Source organism: Pseudophryne corroboree, chromosome 7 (genome assembly GCF_028390025.1).
Source record: "Pseudophryne corroboree isolate aPseCor3 chromosome 7, aPseCor3.hap2, whole genome shotgun sequence".
In the NCBI taxonomy this organism is placed as follows: Eukaryota; Metazoa; Chordata; class Amphibia; order Anura; family Myobatrachidae; genus Pseudophryne; species Pseudophryne corroboree.
The window spans coordinates 423,029,841-423,048,591 of NC_086450.1; the positions used below are offsets into that span (position 1 = coordinate 423,029,841).

The window sequence follows — 18,751 nt, forward strand, 5'->3', positions numbered from 1 at the left end:
CATCCTAGTGATATTTGGTGGACCCCTTAAATTACTAAAACTTCGAAACGATCCTAATTTTAATACAACCATCACACACCGGTAATAGGTGACAACTCAACCCCCACAGTGACTACCCACCGCTCCTGGGTGCCCTGCCGCTGCCTTCCCGGACGGGTGGTCAAGCGGCCAATAAGTCGATGGAAGTGAGTGCACCTAAACCATACTAAACTGTAAAACACTACAGTTTACCATACAAATAGAAAACTGCCGTTCTTTTCCGCCAACAGCGAAAGACTCATCCCCAAAGTCTTCGCACCGCCACCATAACCTACCCTAACTCCTGCAAAACGAAACCAAGATCCTCCAGGAACAACATCATCCCCTCATTGGATAGATGTACCCCATCAGGCCGGAAAAGGTGGCTGTCTCTGAACCGAATCCTAGGGTGGCGAACCACCCTCCCTCCGTGGGACAGCACCCACTTCGCCACCGCCCCGTTCACCTTTTTCCGGGCCTCATCAATCTGGCGACCATCCGCCACACCCCTCCAACTCAACCTCGGCACCATCAATGAAAAAACCAACACACAATTGGTCCATGCCGCGGCCACACTTGCCAGATCTTGTATCATGGCCCACCGCAGATCCAGGGATGTCCTCTTCCCCAGGTCGTTGCCACCTAGATGGACAACCAAGACCCTAGGGACTCCATGCTTGCTGGCCTGGCTAACTAGCCTACTCTTCAGCTCGCTCCACATCATCCCTCGCCAGCCAAGCCATCTAACACCCTGTGCTCCAGGCAACGCCTGAGCCCCCTCCGATGACACAAACTTGGCCGCCCAGTACACATAGGAGTGGCCGACCACCCAAATAGCCAAATTGTCTTCAACCCAACCTGAAGGGGAAAAGAGGGGTAAAATTGATTACTAAAGCTTCATTAATTGCTTTCACCTGAAGGATCTGCCAAAAAGAAAAAACGTATAGATCTCGCTATTGCAGCAGTCACGGCCTAGCCGATCTGCACCATGCTTCCTTGCCAATCTGAAGCGAACATAGACACACAAAGGGGAAGTTCAAAATAAATTCAAACGAAATTAAAAGGGGGGGGGGGGGGTATAAAATGGGAAACACATGTAATAACTCAGCTGGAGGTGAAAGCGTAAAGACCTGCTGAGGGACTCTGATTAGAACAGATTAGCCGAATTGTATATTAGAATTCAGTCCGTCAAGTCAGGCAAAAAATCGCAAAATAACTCCAGACCCCCGCTGCCGACTCATGCCAGCAACGATGAGTAGCTAATCCCTGAGTAGGATAAAAAGGGGGAAACCAACAGACGCACAATACCATAACTTACAGAACTGTAACAACATAATACAAACGCAAATAAACAGAGCGCCATGCGCAATCCGCCTTCTCATGCCACGGGGCGAATATATCGTCTGTAACTTGACGACTTCCATCGCCCCACCGCCTGGATTTCAGTTCTGGACAAACCCGCTGCCGCAGCCGACGTCGCAGCGCCTATTCGAAAGGAATGGGTACCGAACGCAGCGGGTGGGAGGCCCAAGCCTGTCAAACAACGCCTCAGCATCCAACGAAACTGGTATTTCGTCACCGGCAGCCCGTCATAATGCAATAGCCATGACCCCCTCCTAGCGGGCCGCACCGCTACATATTGCACAGCCAGACCTACTGGGCAAACGCTCTCCTCCTGTGCCGGAACCAAAGTGACCCAGCGACCTCTCCCCACTTGGTCCGTCTTAGAGCGCCGCAATCTACACAGCAAGGACCTCTCACCCACTACCACGTCTCCGACCAGCATGCGCGAATCTGCTCTCTTGGAAGGCGCTACCAACTCCGATAGCCTAAAGGCCCCGTGGTAAGCCATTGAGAACGCCAAACTGAACAAAAGCGTCTCAAACCTGGATGACGCGACTCGCCCCACCGCCGCGATGACGGCCGGCAACAAAGCCGCATCGATGGGCCGCCTCCCATCTGGAGGCGTCGGCGCTACTCGCGCCCACCCTTTCATAGCCTTCCGCAGGACATCGCTTTTTGTCACATCGGGGACGCCCCGCAGCTTGCAGAAAAACGAGACTCCAGCCAAGTACCGGGATACCACCGCACGGGACCTACCGGAAACATACAGCTGCCAAATAAAAGAAAGCATCAGCCGATGCCTGCTCTTACCTTTCTGCTGACGACCTTGGACAAACTCCTCCCATTCGTTCCAGGCTTGTCCGTAAGCCTTGAGCGTGGCTGGCGCGACTGACCGCAACGCTAGACCCTCCAGTCCGGCCCGATCACCTGCCAAACATAACCGGGACAATGAAAACCTTGCTCGTCGGCCTCGGGTGCCAACAACCAAAACCTCTCCCACTGTCCTCGCGACAAAGCGTCGGCAATTCCATTCTCCAAACCGGGCACATGTTGCGCGCGGAACCACAGGTTCCTGCGCAAGCATGTCAAAAGCAATTGCCCTAGCACCCGCAGAACCACCAACGACTTTTCCCTCTGGTTATTAATGGCATGCACCACGCCCAGATTATCGCATCTAAACATTGTGCTGCGATTAGCCAGCCGATCGCCCCAGACCTCCAACGCTACCATAATGGGAAAAAGCTCCAGAAGCACCAGATCTTTTGTTAGACCTTCGCTATGCCATTTTGCCGGCCAGGATGCCGCGCACCAAGATCCCTCCAGAAAACAACCGAATCCAGAGGCACCCGCTGCGTCGGTGAACAGCTGCAACCGCTCGCTGTCCACCGCTGGCGCTTGCCATATGCACACCCCGTTGAACTCTTCCAGGAACGAGGCCCATATGGCCAAATCCCTTTTTATTTCGGAGGACAAACGCACAAAGTGATGTGGCCTGGCACACCCCGCCGTCGCCCTTTCCAGCTTCCGGCAGAAAACCCTGCCCATCGGTATTACCCGACAAGCAAAGTTCAACATGCCCAGCAAGGACTGCGCCTGCCGCAGCGTGACTTTACGCGACCCTTCGAACCGGCAAATGGAGTCGCGGAGCTTCGAAACCTTGTCCCGGGGCAGCCGACACTCTCCCGCCACCGTGTCAATCTCAATCCCCAAAAATGACAAGCATGAGGCCGGCCCCTCTGTTTTTTCCACGGGCACACCGAAGTGGTAAAATAGAGCTCGGATGCTAAAAAGCAAGTCCCCGCACCGCGTAGCATTAGCCGGACCCGCACACAGAAAGTCATCGAGGTAATGTGCAACCCCCGTGACCCCCTGACGAAGACTCCACGCACCAATGAAGAAACGTGCTAAAACGTTCGAAAAATTAGCATGAAACGGAACATCCCATCGGCAAACATTTGTCGATGAAATACTCCGCTCCAATCCGGAAACCCATAAAACGGAATGAGTCCGGATGCAATGGCAATAACCTAAAAGCTGATTCAACATCAATCTTAGCCATAAGGGCCCCGGTCCCGTAGCTGCGGACCATCTCTAGCGCCTCGTCGAATGACTGATACACCACCGAGCAATGAGCCGGCGGTATTGCGTCATTGACCGACGCCCCTAACGGGTAAGAAAGATGCTGGATGAGCCGGAAAGCGCCTGGAGTCTTCTTAGGAACCACCCCGACCGGAGAGATGACCAAATCATCCACCGGGGGTGACATAAACGGTCCCTCCATCCTGCCCAACCTGACCTCCTTATCCACTTTCTCCCGAAGCACTCCCGGCAAGGCTCGGGCAGATTGGAGGTTCCTTTGTGCCCGCACGGACACCTCACTCGCAACAGGCAAGCGAAAACCAAACTTAAAACCGTCAAACAAAAATTTTGCATCCTCTCTATTCGGATACAATTCCAACCACCAGCCCATAGTCCCCAACTTAATTGGTGTTGGAGCTCTGCGGAGCGGACCCGCTCGCGGCCTGCTTGGGGTACGCTTGCTTACCCCGCGCTCCCTGTCTACCGCCTTTGAAACAAGAGGAGGCTGGGTGGGATCCACCACACTGCAAGCAGGAGTGACGAAAACGACACTGCTTGCCAAAGGAACATGTTCCGCTGTTAAAAGCGAAACCCTTTCCTCTCGTGGCGGAACGCCCTCCTGCCCGGCCGGCCGATCCACCTGCCTTGGCAAATCCGCCGTCCACGCCGGACGCCTGGGCTGATGGCCCCGCGCGTCGCCCATCCATCCCCTGTTTCCGGGGTTCCTCCTCCTGTTGCGAGGCCCGGGTTACTTTGAGCCAGACCTCCACATCCTTAAATCCGAAGTCCATGACCCGCAAGCCATCCTGCTTCTCCCGAAACTCCTGATCATACCGACGCCACTCCGAGCCCGAGGATGTGCGCTGCATGTCGTGTACGAGATGCAGATACCGGATTACATTCATGTGCTCCTCCGGCCTATCCTCCAAGTAGCATGCCGCAAATACGCAGAACCCGGCCAGCCAATTATCGAAGGACCGGAAAGCCCCAGCCCCCATGCCCTTCTTTGCGGCCGCTGCCTTATAATCCTTCTTCATGGCCCTTGTTAAAACGAAAACGTCCACGAAGTCACCCCTACGAATCTTCTTGCGGCAGCTATCCCGCAGCCCCCGCATTACTGCGGTGTAGTCGCAGCGAACGACCCCGGGCAAATCGCGGCGCTTCTTGGCCCTACGAGCTTCCTCGCTATCCCGCTTACGCCTCTTCTGCTGCTTTGCCGCCCGCTTGGCGAATTTCGTTGCCCTCTTCCTCGCCCTAGTAGTTCTACTTACTTCGGACGCCTGCGACGACAAGGAAGATGAAGAGGAGGAAGAAGAAGAGCTGCGCAAACTAGAGCTTGGGGAGGACCCCGATACTGACTGCACCACCTCACCTGATGCTGTCGACTGTTCCGACATGAAATCCTCTGACGCGTCAACCTCGACGTCTTCATCCATGAAGCCTGCCATCCCTTCGTCCTCGTGTTCTACAAAAGACAAAGAAGAGGGGGACCCGGCTCGCACTCGCGGCGCACGCCGAGCCCCACGAGCCGGGGGCCCTGCGCCCACGCGCCCCTGCCCATCCCGTCCTTGCCCTAGCTCCAATTCCGCAGCGGCTGCTCCAAGCTCCCGGCAGGCGCGGGCCACCCGCTGCGCTGCTGAGGCTCCCCGCCTGCGGAACCCGCCTGCCTCCGCAGACGCGCCGGAACTTGCTGCCGCCCTCGGGGAGGCCACCGCGGCAAGCGGCCCCAACGCCTCCACCACTGTGGCCAGGGCCGACGCCAGTGCCCCGGGAGGGTTCCGACCGCCGCGAAAACCGGTAACGGACCCCGAAGGACCCCCGGCCCGCGCGCCCCTGCCCTAGCTCCAATTCCGCAGCGGCTGCTCCAAGCTCCCGGCAGGCGCGGGCCACCCGCTGCGCTGCTGAGGCTCCCCGCCTGCGGAACCCGCCTGCCTCCGCAGACGCGCCGGAACTTGCTGCCGCCCTCGGGGAGGCCACCGCGGCAAGCGGCCCCAACGCCTCCACCACTGTGGCCAGGGCCGACGCCAGTGCCCCGGGAGGGTTCCGACCGCCGCGAAAACCGGTAACGGACCCCGAAGGACCCCCGGCCAGCGCCCGGGCGCGATCCTGCGCCCGCCGCCCGACGTCCGCCGCCCAGGCGGGAAAGCGGGGGCACCCCTGTCGGAACCCCCACTCTCCCCATCAGAAAACGCCTCCTCCCCTTGGAACTCAGAGTTATCCCCCGAACCTGGGGAGGAGCCGCCATCCTGCCACGCAGCGCGTGCTGCGGCCCTCCGGCCGCTGACCCATTCCCTGTCGCCCCTCCTCCCCCGGAAGCCACTGTATTCTGGCTCCGGTGAAGTATTTTGGGTAGACAGGGAGGGCCGCGGTGCTGCTGCGCGCAGTCCCGCGCGTACAGCACCGCCCGCGGTGGGCACGCGCGCACGCCGTGTACGCGCCCCAGCACCGCTCACTGAAAGGACCTCTTGCCCCTGCCTTGGTCTCTCCTGCCCAGCGCTGCCTTCAACTGACATGCGCTGCACCCCCCTGTCCGTCCCCCTCCCCCGGCCCCTGCCAGCCCCCGGCTGCCGGGGAGCTATGAGAGGGGACAGAAGCGCTGGTGATGTCCCTGCGCGCCCCCGTGCGCGGTTGCGGCGAGCGCGGGCGTCCCACTGCCGCCCGCCGTGAATATCCCAGCCGCCGCACGTGGCTCAGATACAGGCCCCGCGCGGCGAACAGGCGACCCCTGTCCGGCACTTCCACCCGGCCGCGGCAAGGGGGGGGGGGGAGATGGAGGCCGGGTCTGCCCGCATCACCTGGCGCCCGTGCCCCCGACGCCGACACTGCCTCCGCTGCACCCGGAGGTGAAGGCCGAAGCCCGTCAACCCCCGGGCGGCCTGGACGGACCTCCGGCGCCCCCCGCCGCCCGTAACTAGCTGGCAACGCCTGCCCGGCCCCAAGCGGCGAGGCCGATCCGGCCCGCCGAGTCACTCTCCTGCCCGCGCCCGTGGAGGCTCTGGGGGACGGAGCCCCGTCCCCCAGGCCAACCACCCCTTCCCCTGGCTCAGCTCCACCGCTAGAACCGCGGTATCGAGCTGGAGGCCCAGCGGAACGGTGAGGGTGGGCAGACATGCTGACACTGAAGTATGGCACTGGCAGGGGGGGACACAGCAGAATTGCACCCAAAATTACCACAAAATATGTGTGGACAATATTAATGTCTGCACAGCAGTACTCACCAAGGCAAAATCTCCACAAGAGAGATCTAAAATGGCCTCACCTTTTATATATCACAAACCCTCCCCTTCAAAAAGGGCTGTACTTTCTTCACAGCTAGGTCCACCCCTCACCAGATGTTTAACTCTTTCCTTTCCTATGCAGTCAATTCTCTCTCCTTCATGAAGCAGTGAAAAGTGTGGAGAAGCGAACCAGTAGAGAAGTTGCCCATGGCAACCAATCAGCATTGAAGTAACATTTATAATTTGCATTCTATACAATTGTTCGGAGCAGCTGATTGGTTGCCATGGGCAGCTTCTCCACAGGCTCACCTCTTTTCACTGCTTCATGAATAGACCCCTTATTGCCAATCAGATCCTGCCGTCATTTTACTGAAGCACTTCTCTCTATGGAAATACTTCTTCATGGGCTCACAGTATGTAGACCTTTTACCAGCAAGTGTTAAGTGACCTACCATCTGCCTCATTTTAAGATTGTTCATTGGGTTGTCTGATTCCAGTTCCTGACCAAAATGGAATGCATTGTAAGCTGGAACTCCCCCAAAATCAGTATTTCTGTCTGTAATTGAGGCAGTATGCAGACCAGTATCTGACACATTCTGTACCTCCACCTGTGTGGGCCATTGTGGTATAGGGGTCAGAATTCATCTGTACTTTCAGCAGCAGAATCCATTGTTGGGCAGTACGGATGATGTAATGGTTAGCATTACTGCCTCATAGCATTGAGGTCATTGGTTCAATTCCAACTCTGGCCCTAACTGTGTGGAGTTTGTATTTTCTCCCTGCACTCTTTTTGGGTACTCTGGTTTCCTCTCACGCTCCAAAAATATACTAGTAGATTAACTGGCTACCAACCAAGAAAATTAACCGTAGTGTATAAGTGTGTTTATGTACATGGACAGACTAGATGGGCCAAGTGGTTGTTATCTACCATCAATTTCTATGGGGTCTATTCAGTTAGTGTCGGAATTTCCGACAAGTCGGAAAAACAGCACTTTTCGACTTTTTTAGGTCTAATCTGGATTCGACCTATTCAATTCCAGTGCCGTTTTTCTGACTAGTCAAAAAATCCGACTTGTCGGAAAACACGTGGATCGGTGGATTAGCTGCGGATCCACTTTGTTGTCGAATTTGCGGGCGTTTCTGACAGGTTTTTGGCCCGTTTTCGACCATGCCAATTCGACTTTAAAAAATTTGCATTGTTGAAAATGGGCAAAAACCTGTCAGAGACGATCCAACACTAATTGAATAGCCAGCTTGGGCCAATTTGGGAATGCTGACACTTTTTTTTTTTTTTTTTTTAATATACATACATACATACATACATACATACATGCATACATACATACATACATACATACATACATTTTATTCTGTAGAATACAATATATGTTAGCTTGCTTTTACACTTTTAACAAATGGGACTTCTAAAAATCTTGCTGAGGCAATTTGATTTTCAACATTACTTTGTGAATATTAATAAGAAGATGTTCCTTTGGAGGATCCACCTTCTACCTGTAAGCCCATCCTTTTTCTGCTGTGTGATTACAGATTATTTTTATGAAATGTTTTTACGCTGCTTTGTGGCTGTTTAAACTGCTTCGGTTATCGTTCCCCAATGTATCAGCTGTTTCTCAGCCCCGAATGTGTGGCCGGTCTGTATGACAGGCATGGTTGACGAGTCTGTGCTAGTTCTGGAGGGGAGGGGTGGTGGGAGGGGGGCTGAATCAATGGATGCATTAAATAGCTTAACTGGGGGAGATGTATCAAAGTTTGGATAGAGATAAAGTACTAACCAATCAACTCCTGGCATATTTCAAACAAGCCTGTATCGTGACTGTTAGGTCCTGATTGGTTAGTACTTTATCTCTCTCTACACTTTATCTATCTGAAAGGTTTAATACATCTCCCCCCAAAGTCTTGCATTTCTACCAGATAACGGCGTAAGAAAATAAAGGTTTGTATTTGGATTAGATATGAATGTATAGTCTTCCTCTTTCTAAACTAGTCCCCTCCCTTTGTTCCTGCTCCATTTAGGAGACCGATTTACCCTGGAAACGTATTAAGACTATTTTTAGGGTTGGGAAGAGGGAAGTTCTCTAGAATTCCTTGCCAAAGGTAACAGAGAGAATACTGTGGCTTTGTATGCTGCCTTTGTCAATTCTCTGGGAACAGTGACCTTCTTACAGTTTGTGTTGAGTCGGCCAATAGAAATGCTTCTTCCAATGTGTACAGTTGGGATCAGGTGACCGGCGGTTGGCATACAGACGCTTGAATGTCGGCAAGTGCAACAAAGCCCATTGCGAGCTCGCTGCACTTGTCAAGCTGCAGGCTCAGTAGCCCATTGCGCTCGCCACAGGTTCTATTCACACTGTGTGGGTGTCATGGACACCCACAATTGGGAATAGTCCTGGGCCCCCTGATGGAATTCTGGCGGCCGGGATCATAACTTCATCCCTCAGTATATAGGTGAATGGTTTAACGTTCTACAAATGTACTGGTAAATATGAAGAGAACGCCCACTTTCATGAGATCAGATTTCTGGATAACCCCATTTGGCCTAATTCGGAATGCTCTGGTACAATGGTGGTCTGCGTTACAGGGACAATGTGGATCCTAGGATTGAAAACGTGAGCCCGTTCATTAGAGGGACCCTAACATTTTATTTTTCTCTTCTGCTTGGCTGAGGGGAGTGTGTAAAAGCATACTTGTTACCTAGTGACTGGGGGATATGTACTAAGCAGTGATAAATGTGGATAAGTGAGCCAGTGGAAAGGTTGCCCATGGCAACCACTCAGGTGCTCTGTATACTCTTGCACTATGCAAATATGAATGTTACATCACTGCTGATTGGTTGCCATAGGCAACTTCTCCACTGGCTCACTTCTCCACATTTATCATTGCTTAGTAAATCTCCTCCTTAGATGATGCTAGGGAGTCTCTGGGCAGAACTACCAATTCTGTACAGTTCCATTGTTTCATACCTCTTCCCCATAGTTAATTTATTCCTGCCTAGATATATACTGCCGATCTTGTTTAATAATACAGTGGGGGGTGTAACCCAGAGATTTGGGGATTATGTGACCTCTAAAACAGATAATAGGAGGCATTTTCGGCCCTGGAATGGAGGAGTCAATAAGCAACCCAAGCCGTATGACTTTGCTCATAACCTGCACAATGTTAGCATGTGTATTCACTGAACTATGCCCCAGTTACAATGTGATTGAAATGCATATGACTCTGCAGCATCCGTACTTGTGTACTCTCCGTTTTGCACAGTTGCGAGAACACACAAGGTACGCTCTTCCAACAGGTATGCAGAATGGCTTCCGTGGGCTAAGCGGAATGTTTGTAGCTCAGAGGTTCCCTAACTCTGTCCTTAAGGCATCCTAACAAACCAGGTTTTAAGGCTAACCAAGCTTTGGCACAGATGCCTTAATTAGTACTTCCAGTCAATTTGATTTAACCATCTGTGCTCAGCCATGGATATCCTTAAAACCTGGGCTGTTAGGATGAGTTGAGGACCGAGTTTGGAAACCTCTGTTGTAGCTGATTCTGCTCACAGCTTATGGAGGCTGATATGAGCTGGCAGCTCCCATCTTATTTCCTAAATGATGCATATCAGTGTTAGCCAGGTGGTCTTGAGCATTGTTACATCTGTCTGTGTAATGCTCAATTTGCTGAAAAGGAATTGTAGAAAATCTAATGCTGCATTCAGATCGCAAATGCCGGATCCTACCCGGTAAGAGAAACGTGTACTTACCGGGTGGGATCCGGCATTTGCGCTCCGTTGCTGGCTTTCCGACCCGGCAATATACCGGGTCGGTTGCCATAGCAGCGGAGGGCGCAGCAGCAGCAGGGGCGGCGGCGCCGGGAGATGAGCTCATCTCCTGCGCTGCCTATGCTGTGAATGGGAGCCGTGTCGCATCGGAACGGCTCTCATTCACACTGCGCCTGACCCGGTAATAACCCTTCTTTTTTACCGGGTTGAATTACCGGGTCAGGCGACCCGCTAATTCGGAAAAGGACCTTTCACATCGCACACGGACCCGTTTCGACACGGCAATATGCCGCGTCGATACCGGGTTTTTAGTGCGATGTGAAAGGGGTATAAGTGGCTTATTGCTCAAGTGACCACTAGGTGGGGTAACAAGTCCTAGGACAGTAGATTTGCATCTAACTCCCCCACATCTTGCAGCTAAAAGGTAACCTCACTCTCAGCAGGCTAATGTAGCCCATACACTTGTGAGATATGACATATAATCCTTCGATTTCGACCGCATCTGTGAGAGAAATCGAAGGATTGAATGCACATTTAAGGTACCATGCGACGCGATGCACGGGCACGCCGCTCGAATAACGCGTCTCATGATAGTATGTGCTGCACTTAATATTGATTGCATCGCAGTGCGATCGCATGTGTTTTTAAAAACACCTGCGATATATCGCACTGCGATGCGCGATAGGCACCCGCCGGGAGCGGCCAGAGGCCGCTCCCACTCGGTGGTGACGTGCCCATCACGTGATTACCATGCGATCTATCGCATGATTGCATGGTAATCACTTTGGCAGTTCAGGCGCAATTTCATCGCACCTGAACTGCCAGTGCGATGCCCCGCGATGCCGCGTCGCGGGGCATCGCACAAGTGTATGGGCACCATAAGGCTGGGGTCTCAAGGATGGGCGTTATAGAGTAGGGCACTACTCCAGATAGAAATCTGTAACTGCTGAATTGATTGGTTGCACAGAATTAATGGACAACTCGCCGAATAAATGTGCCTGTGTGACTCCAGTCTTACTGCTCAGTCGCTCCTTAGTCTAACACCTCCAACTCCATCCGTTGCCTACAGGAGACTTACCATCTCCCTTATCGCCACCCATTATACTGGCCAGAGGGCGCATAAGCTAGCCAGAGAATAGAACAGCAGCAGAAGACCAGCGCTTGCCTGCAGTTGTACCAAGCAGGTAATGACTGTCAAGCGACTGCCATACTTGCCTCGTCTTAAAGTCTATGAAGTCATAATCTTGTATATGCAGGATATATGACTGATGGATTACTTAACTGCAGTTATGACCTTTTTATAGAGTAGTCCTGTTCTCCTTCCATGGTAATCCACCCGAGTTATGAAGGAAGGAAGTGGGGGCAAGAAAGCGGTGCGCTGAAGAGCTTTGAGTAAACGTCCTAACCAGCCAATTAGATGGTCAGATTTGCCAAGCATGAAAATATGCTCACACCCATACGTAATTCACTCCCTTGGCGTACGCCATAGAATGCTACAATTGAGTCATCTGGTGCCCCCTGTTGTCTTGGCCGCTTAATTATTTATTGGGGTATTATATCCTGTTTTTACAGTTTAATTAATTGATAACAGATGCACTATAAATCTGTATACTTTATTTTTAATTGCAATAGATATTATTATTTTCTCTAACGTCCTAGTGGATGCTGGGGACTCCGTAAGGACCATGGGGAATAGACTGGCTCCGCAGGAGACATGGGCACTTTAAGAAATAATTTAGATTCTTGTGTGCTCTGGCTCCTTCCTCTATGTCCCTCCTCCAGACCTCAGTTTGAATCTGTGCCCGGACGAGCTGGGTGCTGTTCAGTGAGCTCTCCTGAGCTTGCTGTAAGAAAGTATTTTGTTAGGTTTTTTATTTTCAGGGAGCTCTGCTGGCAACAGACTCCCTGCATCGTGGGACTGAGGGGAGAGAAGCAGCCCTACTCTCTGCAGTTAGGTCCTGCTTCTTAGGCTACTGGACACCATTAGCTCCAGAGGGATCGTACACAGGATCTCACCCTCGTCGTCCGATCCCGGAGCCGCGCCGCCGCCCCCTTCGCAGAGCCGGAAGACAGAAGCCGGGTGAAAGAAGCAAGAAGACTTCCAAATCGACGGCAGAAGACTCCAGTCTTCACTGAGGTAGCGCACAGCACTGCAGCTGTGCGCCATTGCTCCCACACTACACCCACATACTCCGGTCACTGTAAGGGGGGGGGGGGGCGCCCTGGCCAGCAATTAGAGACCTCTTTGGCAAAAGTTGGCATATATACAGTTGGGCACTGTATATATGTATGAGCCCCCGCCAAGAATTGTACATTAAAGCGAGACAGAAGCCCGCCGCTGAGAGGGCGGGGCTTCTTCCTCAGCACTCACCAGCGTCATGTTTTCTCCACAGCTCCGCTGAGAGGAAGCTCCCCAGGCTCTCCCCTGCAGATACACGGTAGAAGAGGGTAAAAAGGGGGGGCACATAATTTGGCGAAAAAACAATACAACAGCGGCTACTGGGTTAACATTAAGTTACTGTGTTATTCCTGGGTTATATAGCGCTGGGGTGTGTGCTGGCATACTCTCTCTCTGTCTCTCCAAAGGGCCTTGTGGGGGAACTGTCTTCAAAAAGAGCATCCCCTGTGTGTGTGGTGTGTCGGTACGCTTGTGTTGACATGTTTGACGAGGAAGGCTATGTGGAAACAGAGCGGGAGCAAATGAATGTGGTGTCTCCGCCGACGGCGCCGACACCTGATTGGATGGATATGTGGAAGGTTTTAAATGATAATGTTAATTCCTTGCATAAAAGGTTGGATAAAGCTGAAACCTTAGGACAGTCAGGGTCTCAGCCCATGCCTGATCCTATGTCGCAGAGGCCGTCACGGTCTCAGAAGCGCCCACTATCCCAAATTGTTGACACAGATACCGACATGGATTCTGACTCCAGTGTCGATTACGATGATGCAAAGTTACAGGCTAAATTGGCTAAATCCATTCGTTATATGATTATAGCAATTAAGGATGTGTTGCACATCACAGAGGAAACCCCAGTCCCTGACCAGAGGGTTCATATGTATGGGGAAAAAAGGCAGGTGGTGACCTTCCCCCCCCTTCACACGAGCTAAATGAGTTATGTGAAAAGGCTTGGGAATCTCCAGATAAAAAACTGCAGATTTCCAAACGGATGCTTATGGCGTATCCTTTCCCGCCAACGGAGAGGTTACGCTGGGAATCCTCCCCTAGGGTGGACAAAGCTTTAACACGCTTATCCAAGAGGGTAGCCCTGCCGTCCCAGGATACGGCCACCCTAAAAGATGCTGCGGATAGAAAGCAAGAGGGTACCCTGAAGTCCATTTATACACATTCAGGTACCTTACTAAGGCCGGCAATTGCGTTCGCCTGGGTGTGTAGTGCTGTTGCAGCATGGACGGATACCTTATCTGAGGAACTTGATACCTTAGACAAGGATACTATATTAATGACCCTGGGGCATATAAAAGACGCTGTCCAATATATATGAGAGATGCTCAAAGAGACATTAGCCTACTGGGCTCTAGAATAAATGCAATGTCGATTTTTTGCCAGAAGGGTCCTGTGGACTCGGCAATGGACAGGTGATGCCGACTCAAAAAGGCACATGGAGGTTTTACCTTACAAGGGTGAGGAATTGTTTGGGGAGGGTCTCTCGGACCTGGTCTCCACAGCTACTGCTGGAAAGTCAAATTTTTTGCCATGTGTGTCCTCACAACCTAAGAAAGCACCGTATTACCAAATGCAGTCCTTTCGATCACAAAAAGGCAAGAAAGTCCGAGGTGCGTCCTTTCTTGCCAGAGGCAGGGGCAGAGGAAGGAAGCTGCACAACACAGCTAGTTCCCAGGAACAGAAGTCCTCCCCGGCTTCCACTAAATCCACCGCATGATGCTGGGGCTCCACAGGCGGAGCTAGGCCCGGTGGTGGCGCGTCTCCGAAATTTCAGCCACAAGTGGGTTCACTCCCAGGTGGATCCCTGGGCAATCGATATTGTGTCTCAGGGATACAAGCTGGAATTCGAAGAGATGCCCCCTCACCGATACCTCAAATCTTCCCTGCCAGCTTCCCCCTTAGAGAGGGAAATAGTGTTAGCTGCAATTCACAAATTGTATCTTCAACAGGTGGTGGTCAAGGTTCCCCTCCTTCAACAAGGAAAGGGTTATTATTCGACCATGTTTGTGGTACCGAAACCGGACGGTTCGGTCAGACCCATATTGAATTTAAAATCCCTGAACATATACCTGAAAAGGTTCAAGTTCAAGATGGAATCGCTCAGAGCGGTCATCGCAAGTCTGGAAGGGGGGGATTTTATGGTGTCTCTGGACATAAAGGTTGCATACCTTCATGTCCCCATTTATCCACCTCATCAGGCGTACCTCAGATTTGTGGTACAGGATTGTCATTCCCAATTTCAGACGTTGCCGTTCGGTCTCTCCACGGCACCGAGAATATTTACCAAGGTAGTGACGGAAATGATGGTACTCCTGCGGAAGCAAGGGGTGACAATTATCCCATACTTGAACGATCTCCTCATAAAGGCGAGGTCCAGAGAGCAGTTGCTGATCAGCGTAGCACGCTCTCTGGAAGTGTTACGACAACACGGCTGGATTCTAAATATTCCAAATTCGCAGTTGGTTCCTACGACTCGTCTGCCCTTCCTGGGCATGATTCTGGACACAGACCAGAAGAGGGTTTATCTCCCGATGGAGACGGCTCAAGAACTCATGACACTGGTCAGAAACCTATTGAAACCAAAACAGGTGTCGGTGCATCACTGCACGCGAGTCCTGGGAAAGATGGTGGCATCATACGAGGCCATTCCTTTCGGCAGGTTCCATGCGAGGACTTTTCAATGGGATCTACTGGACAAATGGTCCGGATCACATCTTCAAATGCATCAGTTAATCACCCTGTCCCCCAGGGCCAGGGTGTCTCTCCTGTGGTGGCTGCAGAGTGCTCACCTCCTCGAGGGCCGCAGATTCGGCATTCAGGACTGGGTCCTGGTGACCACGGATGCAAGCCTCCGAGGGTGGGGGGCAGTCACACAGGGAAGAAATTTCCAAGGTCTGTGGTCAAGTCAGGAGACTTGCCTCCACATCAACATCCTGGAACTGAGGGCCATATACAATGCCCTACGCCAAGCGGAGTCCCTACTTCGCGACCAACCGGTTCTGATAGTCAGACAACATCACCGCAGTGGCTCATGTAAACCGCCAAGGCGGCACAAGGAGCAGGGTGGCGATGGTAGAAGCCACCAGAATTCTTCGCTGGGCGGAGAATCACGTAAGCGCACTGTCGGCAGTGTTCATTCCGGGTGTGGACAACTGGGAAGCAGACTTCCTCAGCAGGCACGACCTCCACCCGGGAGAATGGGGACTTCATCAAGAAGTCTTCGCGCAGGTTGCGAGTCGGTGGGAACTGCCACAGGTGGACATGATGGCATCCCGCCTCAACAAAAAGCTACAGAAGTATTGCGCCAGGTCAAGAGACCCTCAGGCGATTGCTGTGGACGCACTGGTGACGCCGTGGGTGTTCCAGTCGGTCTGTGTATTTCCTCCTCTTCCTCTCATACCAAAGGTGCTGAGAATCATAAGAAAAAGAGGAGTGAGAACAATACTCATTGTTCCGGATTGGCCAAGAAGGACTTGGTATCCAGATCTGCAAGAAATGCTCACAGAGGACCCGTGGCCTCTGCCTCTAAGACAGGACTTGTTGCAACAGGGGCCCTGTCTGTTCCAAGACTTACCGCGGCTGCGTTTGATGGCATGGCGGTTGAACGCCGGATCCTAGCAGAAAAAGGCATTCCGGATGAGGTCATTCCTACGCTGATAAAGGCTAGGAAGGACGTGACAGCTCAACATTATCACCGTATATGGCGAAAATATGTTGCTTGGTGTGAGGCCAGGATTGCCTCTACGGAGGAATTGCAGCTGGGCCATTTCCTTCACTTCCTACAGTCGGGAGTGACTTTGGGCCTAAAATTAGGTTCCATTAAGGTCCAGATTTCGGCCCTATCCATTTTCTTTCAAAAAGAACTAGCTTCTCTGCCTGAAGTTCAGACGTTTGTAAAGGGAGTGCTGCATATTCAGCCCCCTTTTGTGCCTCCAGTGGCACCTTGGGATCTTAAACGTGGTGTTGAGTTTCCTGAAGTCACACTGGTTTGAACCACTCAAGACGGTGGAATTGAAATATCTCACGTGGAAGGTGGTCATGCTACTAGCCTTGGCTTCGGCTAGGCGTGTGTCAGAATTGGCGGCTTTGTTACATCAAAGCCCTCATCTGGTTTTCCATGCGGATAGAGCAGAATTGCGGACCCGCCCACAATTTCTGCCAAAAGTGGTTTCATCCTTTCATATAAACCAACCCATTGTGGTGCCTGTGGCTACTACTGACTTGGAGGATTCCGAGTTACTGGATGTGGTCAGGGCTTTGAAGGTTTATGTAGCCAGAACGGCTAGGGTCAGGAAAACAGAATCTTTGTTTATCCTGTATGCTTCCAACAAGCTTGGGGCGCCTGCTTCAAAGCAGACTATTGCTCGCTGGATCTGTAACACGATTCAGCAGGCTCATTCTGCGGCTGGATTGCCGCTGCCTAAATCAGTTAAGGCCCATTCCACAAGGAAGGTGGGCTCTTCTTGGGCGGCTGCCCGAGGGGTCTCGGCATTACAGCTTTGCCGAGTGGCTACTTGGTCAGGTTCAAACACCTTTGCAAAGTTCTACAAGTTTGATACCCTGGCTGAGGAGGACCTCATGTTTGCTCAATCGGTGCTGCAGAGTCATCCGCACTCTCCTGCCCGTTTGGGAGCTTTGGTATAATCCCCATGGTCCTTACGGAGTCCCCAGCATCCACTAGGACGTTAGAGAAAATAAGATTTTACTTACCGGTAAATCTATTTCTCGTAGTCCGTAGTGGATGCTGGGCGCCCGTCCCAAGTGCGGACTTATTCTGCAATGCTTGTATATAGTTATTGCTTAAATAGGGGTTATGTTATAGTTGCATCAGGGTTGATCTGATGCTCTATTGTTGTTCATACTGTTAACTGGGTAAAGTTATCACAAGTTATACGGTGTGATTGGTGTGGCTGGTATGAGTCTTACCCTGGATTCCCAAAATCCTTTCCTTGTACTGTCAGCTCTTCCGGGCACAGTTTCTTTAACTGAGGTCTGGAGGAGGGACATAGAGGGAGGAGCCAGTGCACACCAGTAGTCCTAATTCTTTCTTAGAGTGCCCATGTCTCCTGCGGAGCCAGTCTATTCCCCATGGTCCTTACGGAGTCCCCAGCATCCACTACGGATTACGAGAAATAGATTTACCGGTAAGTAAAATATTATTATTATTATTATTATTATTGTAAGTACAGTAGTTGTACATTTGCAGCGTGCTCCGCCATCTCAGCTGGTGCAGAGCGAGCTGAGATTTGTTCCCACTGGTCCCCGGCTACAGATGTGTCCCATCTCCCAGGCCTCCCTCTGCAGCAGCAGGCAGCCTGGTGTTTGTATTCTGGTGCGCGCGCTGCACAGGGAAGGATGAGATCATTGCAGTTGCTGGGATTGATAGAGATTGGGAGCGCATGCAGTAGGGAGGGGGGGGGGGGAGCAGAGGGGTGTATGTATATGTGTGTGAGAGAGGGAGGGGAGAGAATCACAACCAGCAAATCAATACTGTCTACAGCCAAGAATCCAATTTTTTCCCCATTACGTCTTCTGCTTTCCTGCTCAGGTATTCCTCTCAAAGGGAAGATTTGTGAAGGCAACCTCTGCACTTTATCATCTCTGATGGCTCTTTAACTAAATATTTTTATTTTATTTTTATTTTTTTTCAAATAATAAACCTCCTTCAGCTACAGAGGAAGATATTTCCATTTGTTCAACACTTGTTTCTGTCGGTCTTGTGTGCGTATATATCTTCTTTTTTTGATATATTTGGATTTTATTGTGCAATTGGACTATGTTTGGGAGCAAGTCAGACATGCTGGGGTTCGACGTCTGTGAATTTGGTGGGCAGCTGTTGGAACTTATGTGGCTGACAGTTTGTTACAGAGGTGAGCTCATTTTGAGTGTATTGGTTATAATGCAGAGAGGAGATGTTGGGTTGGGATCAATAGAGGGAAATGTTACTTTAATTAAAGTTTTTTGTTTTTTTTGTCATCATTTTTTTATTTATTGTACTTTATAGTGCATTTAGAGCAAGCCTGGTTTCCTTATATGCACCGGGCTTGCTTTTGGTAGTGTATTATCACAGTGTGTCTATTGCATTACAATATACCTATTGTCACACGCACTTGCATTTAAAAAGCTACA

At 51.5% G+C, this 18,751-nt stretch overlaps 1 protein-coding gene across 2 annotated transcripts in view; it reads left to right on the plus strand.

The window, feature by feature from the left end:
* The window catches only part of LOC134945493 (rho GDP-dissociation inhibitor 2-like), a 202,383-nt gene that overhangs the window by 45,202 nt on the left and 138,430 nt on the right, over positions 1-18,751 (plus strand). Inside the window, exon 1 of one of the 2 annotated variants that reach the window (XM_063934817.1) lies at positions 18,179-18,492. The exons of the other annotated variant lie outside the window; for it this stretch is intronic. Coding sequence (XP_063790887.1) covers positions 18,399-18,492 — 94 coding nt within the window. The 5' untranslated portion in view covers positions 18,179-18,398. Of the gene's footprint in view, positions 1-18,178; positions 18,493-18,751 lie in introns of those variants that run through there. 2 annotated transcript variants of the gene reach the window in all.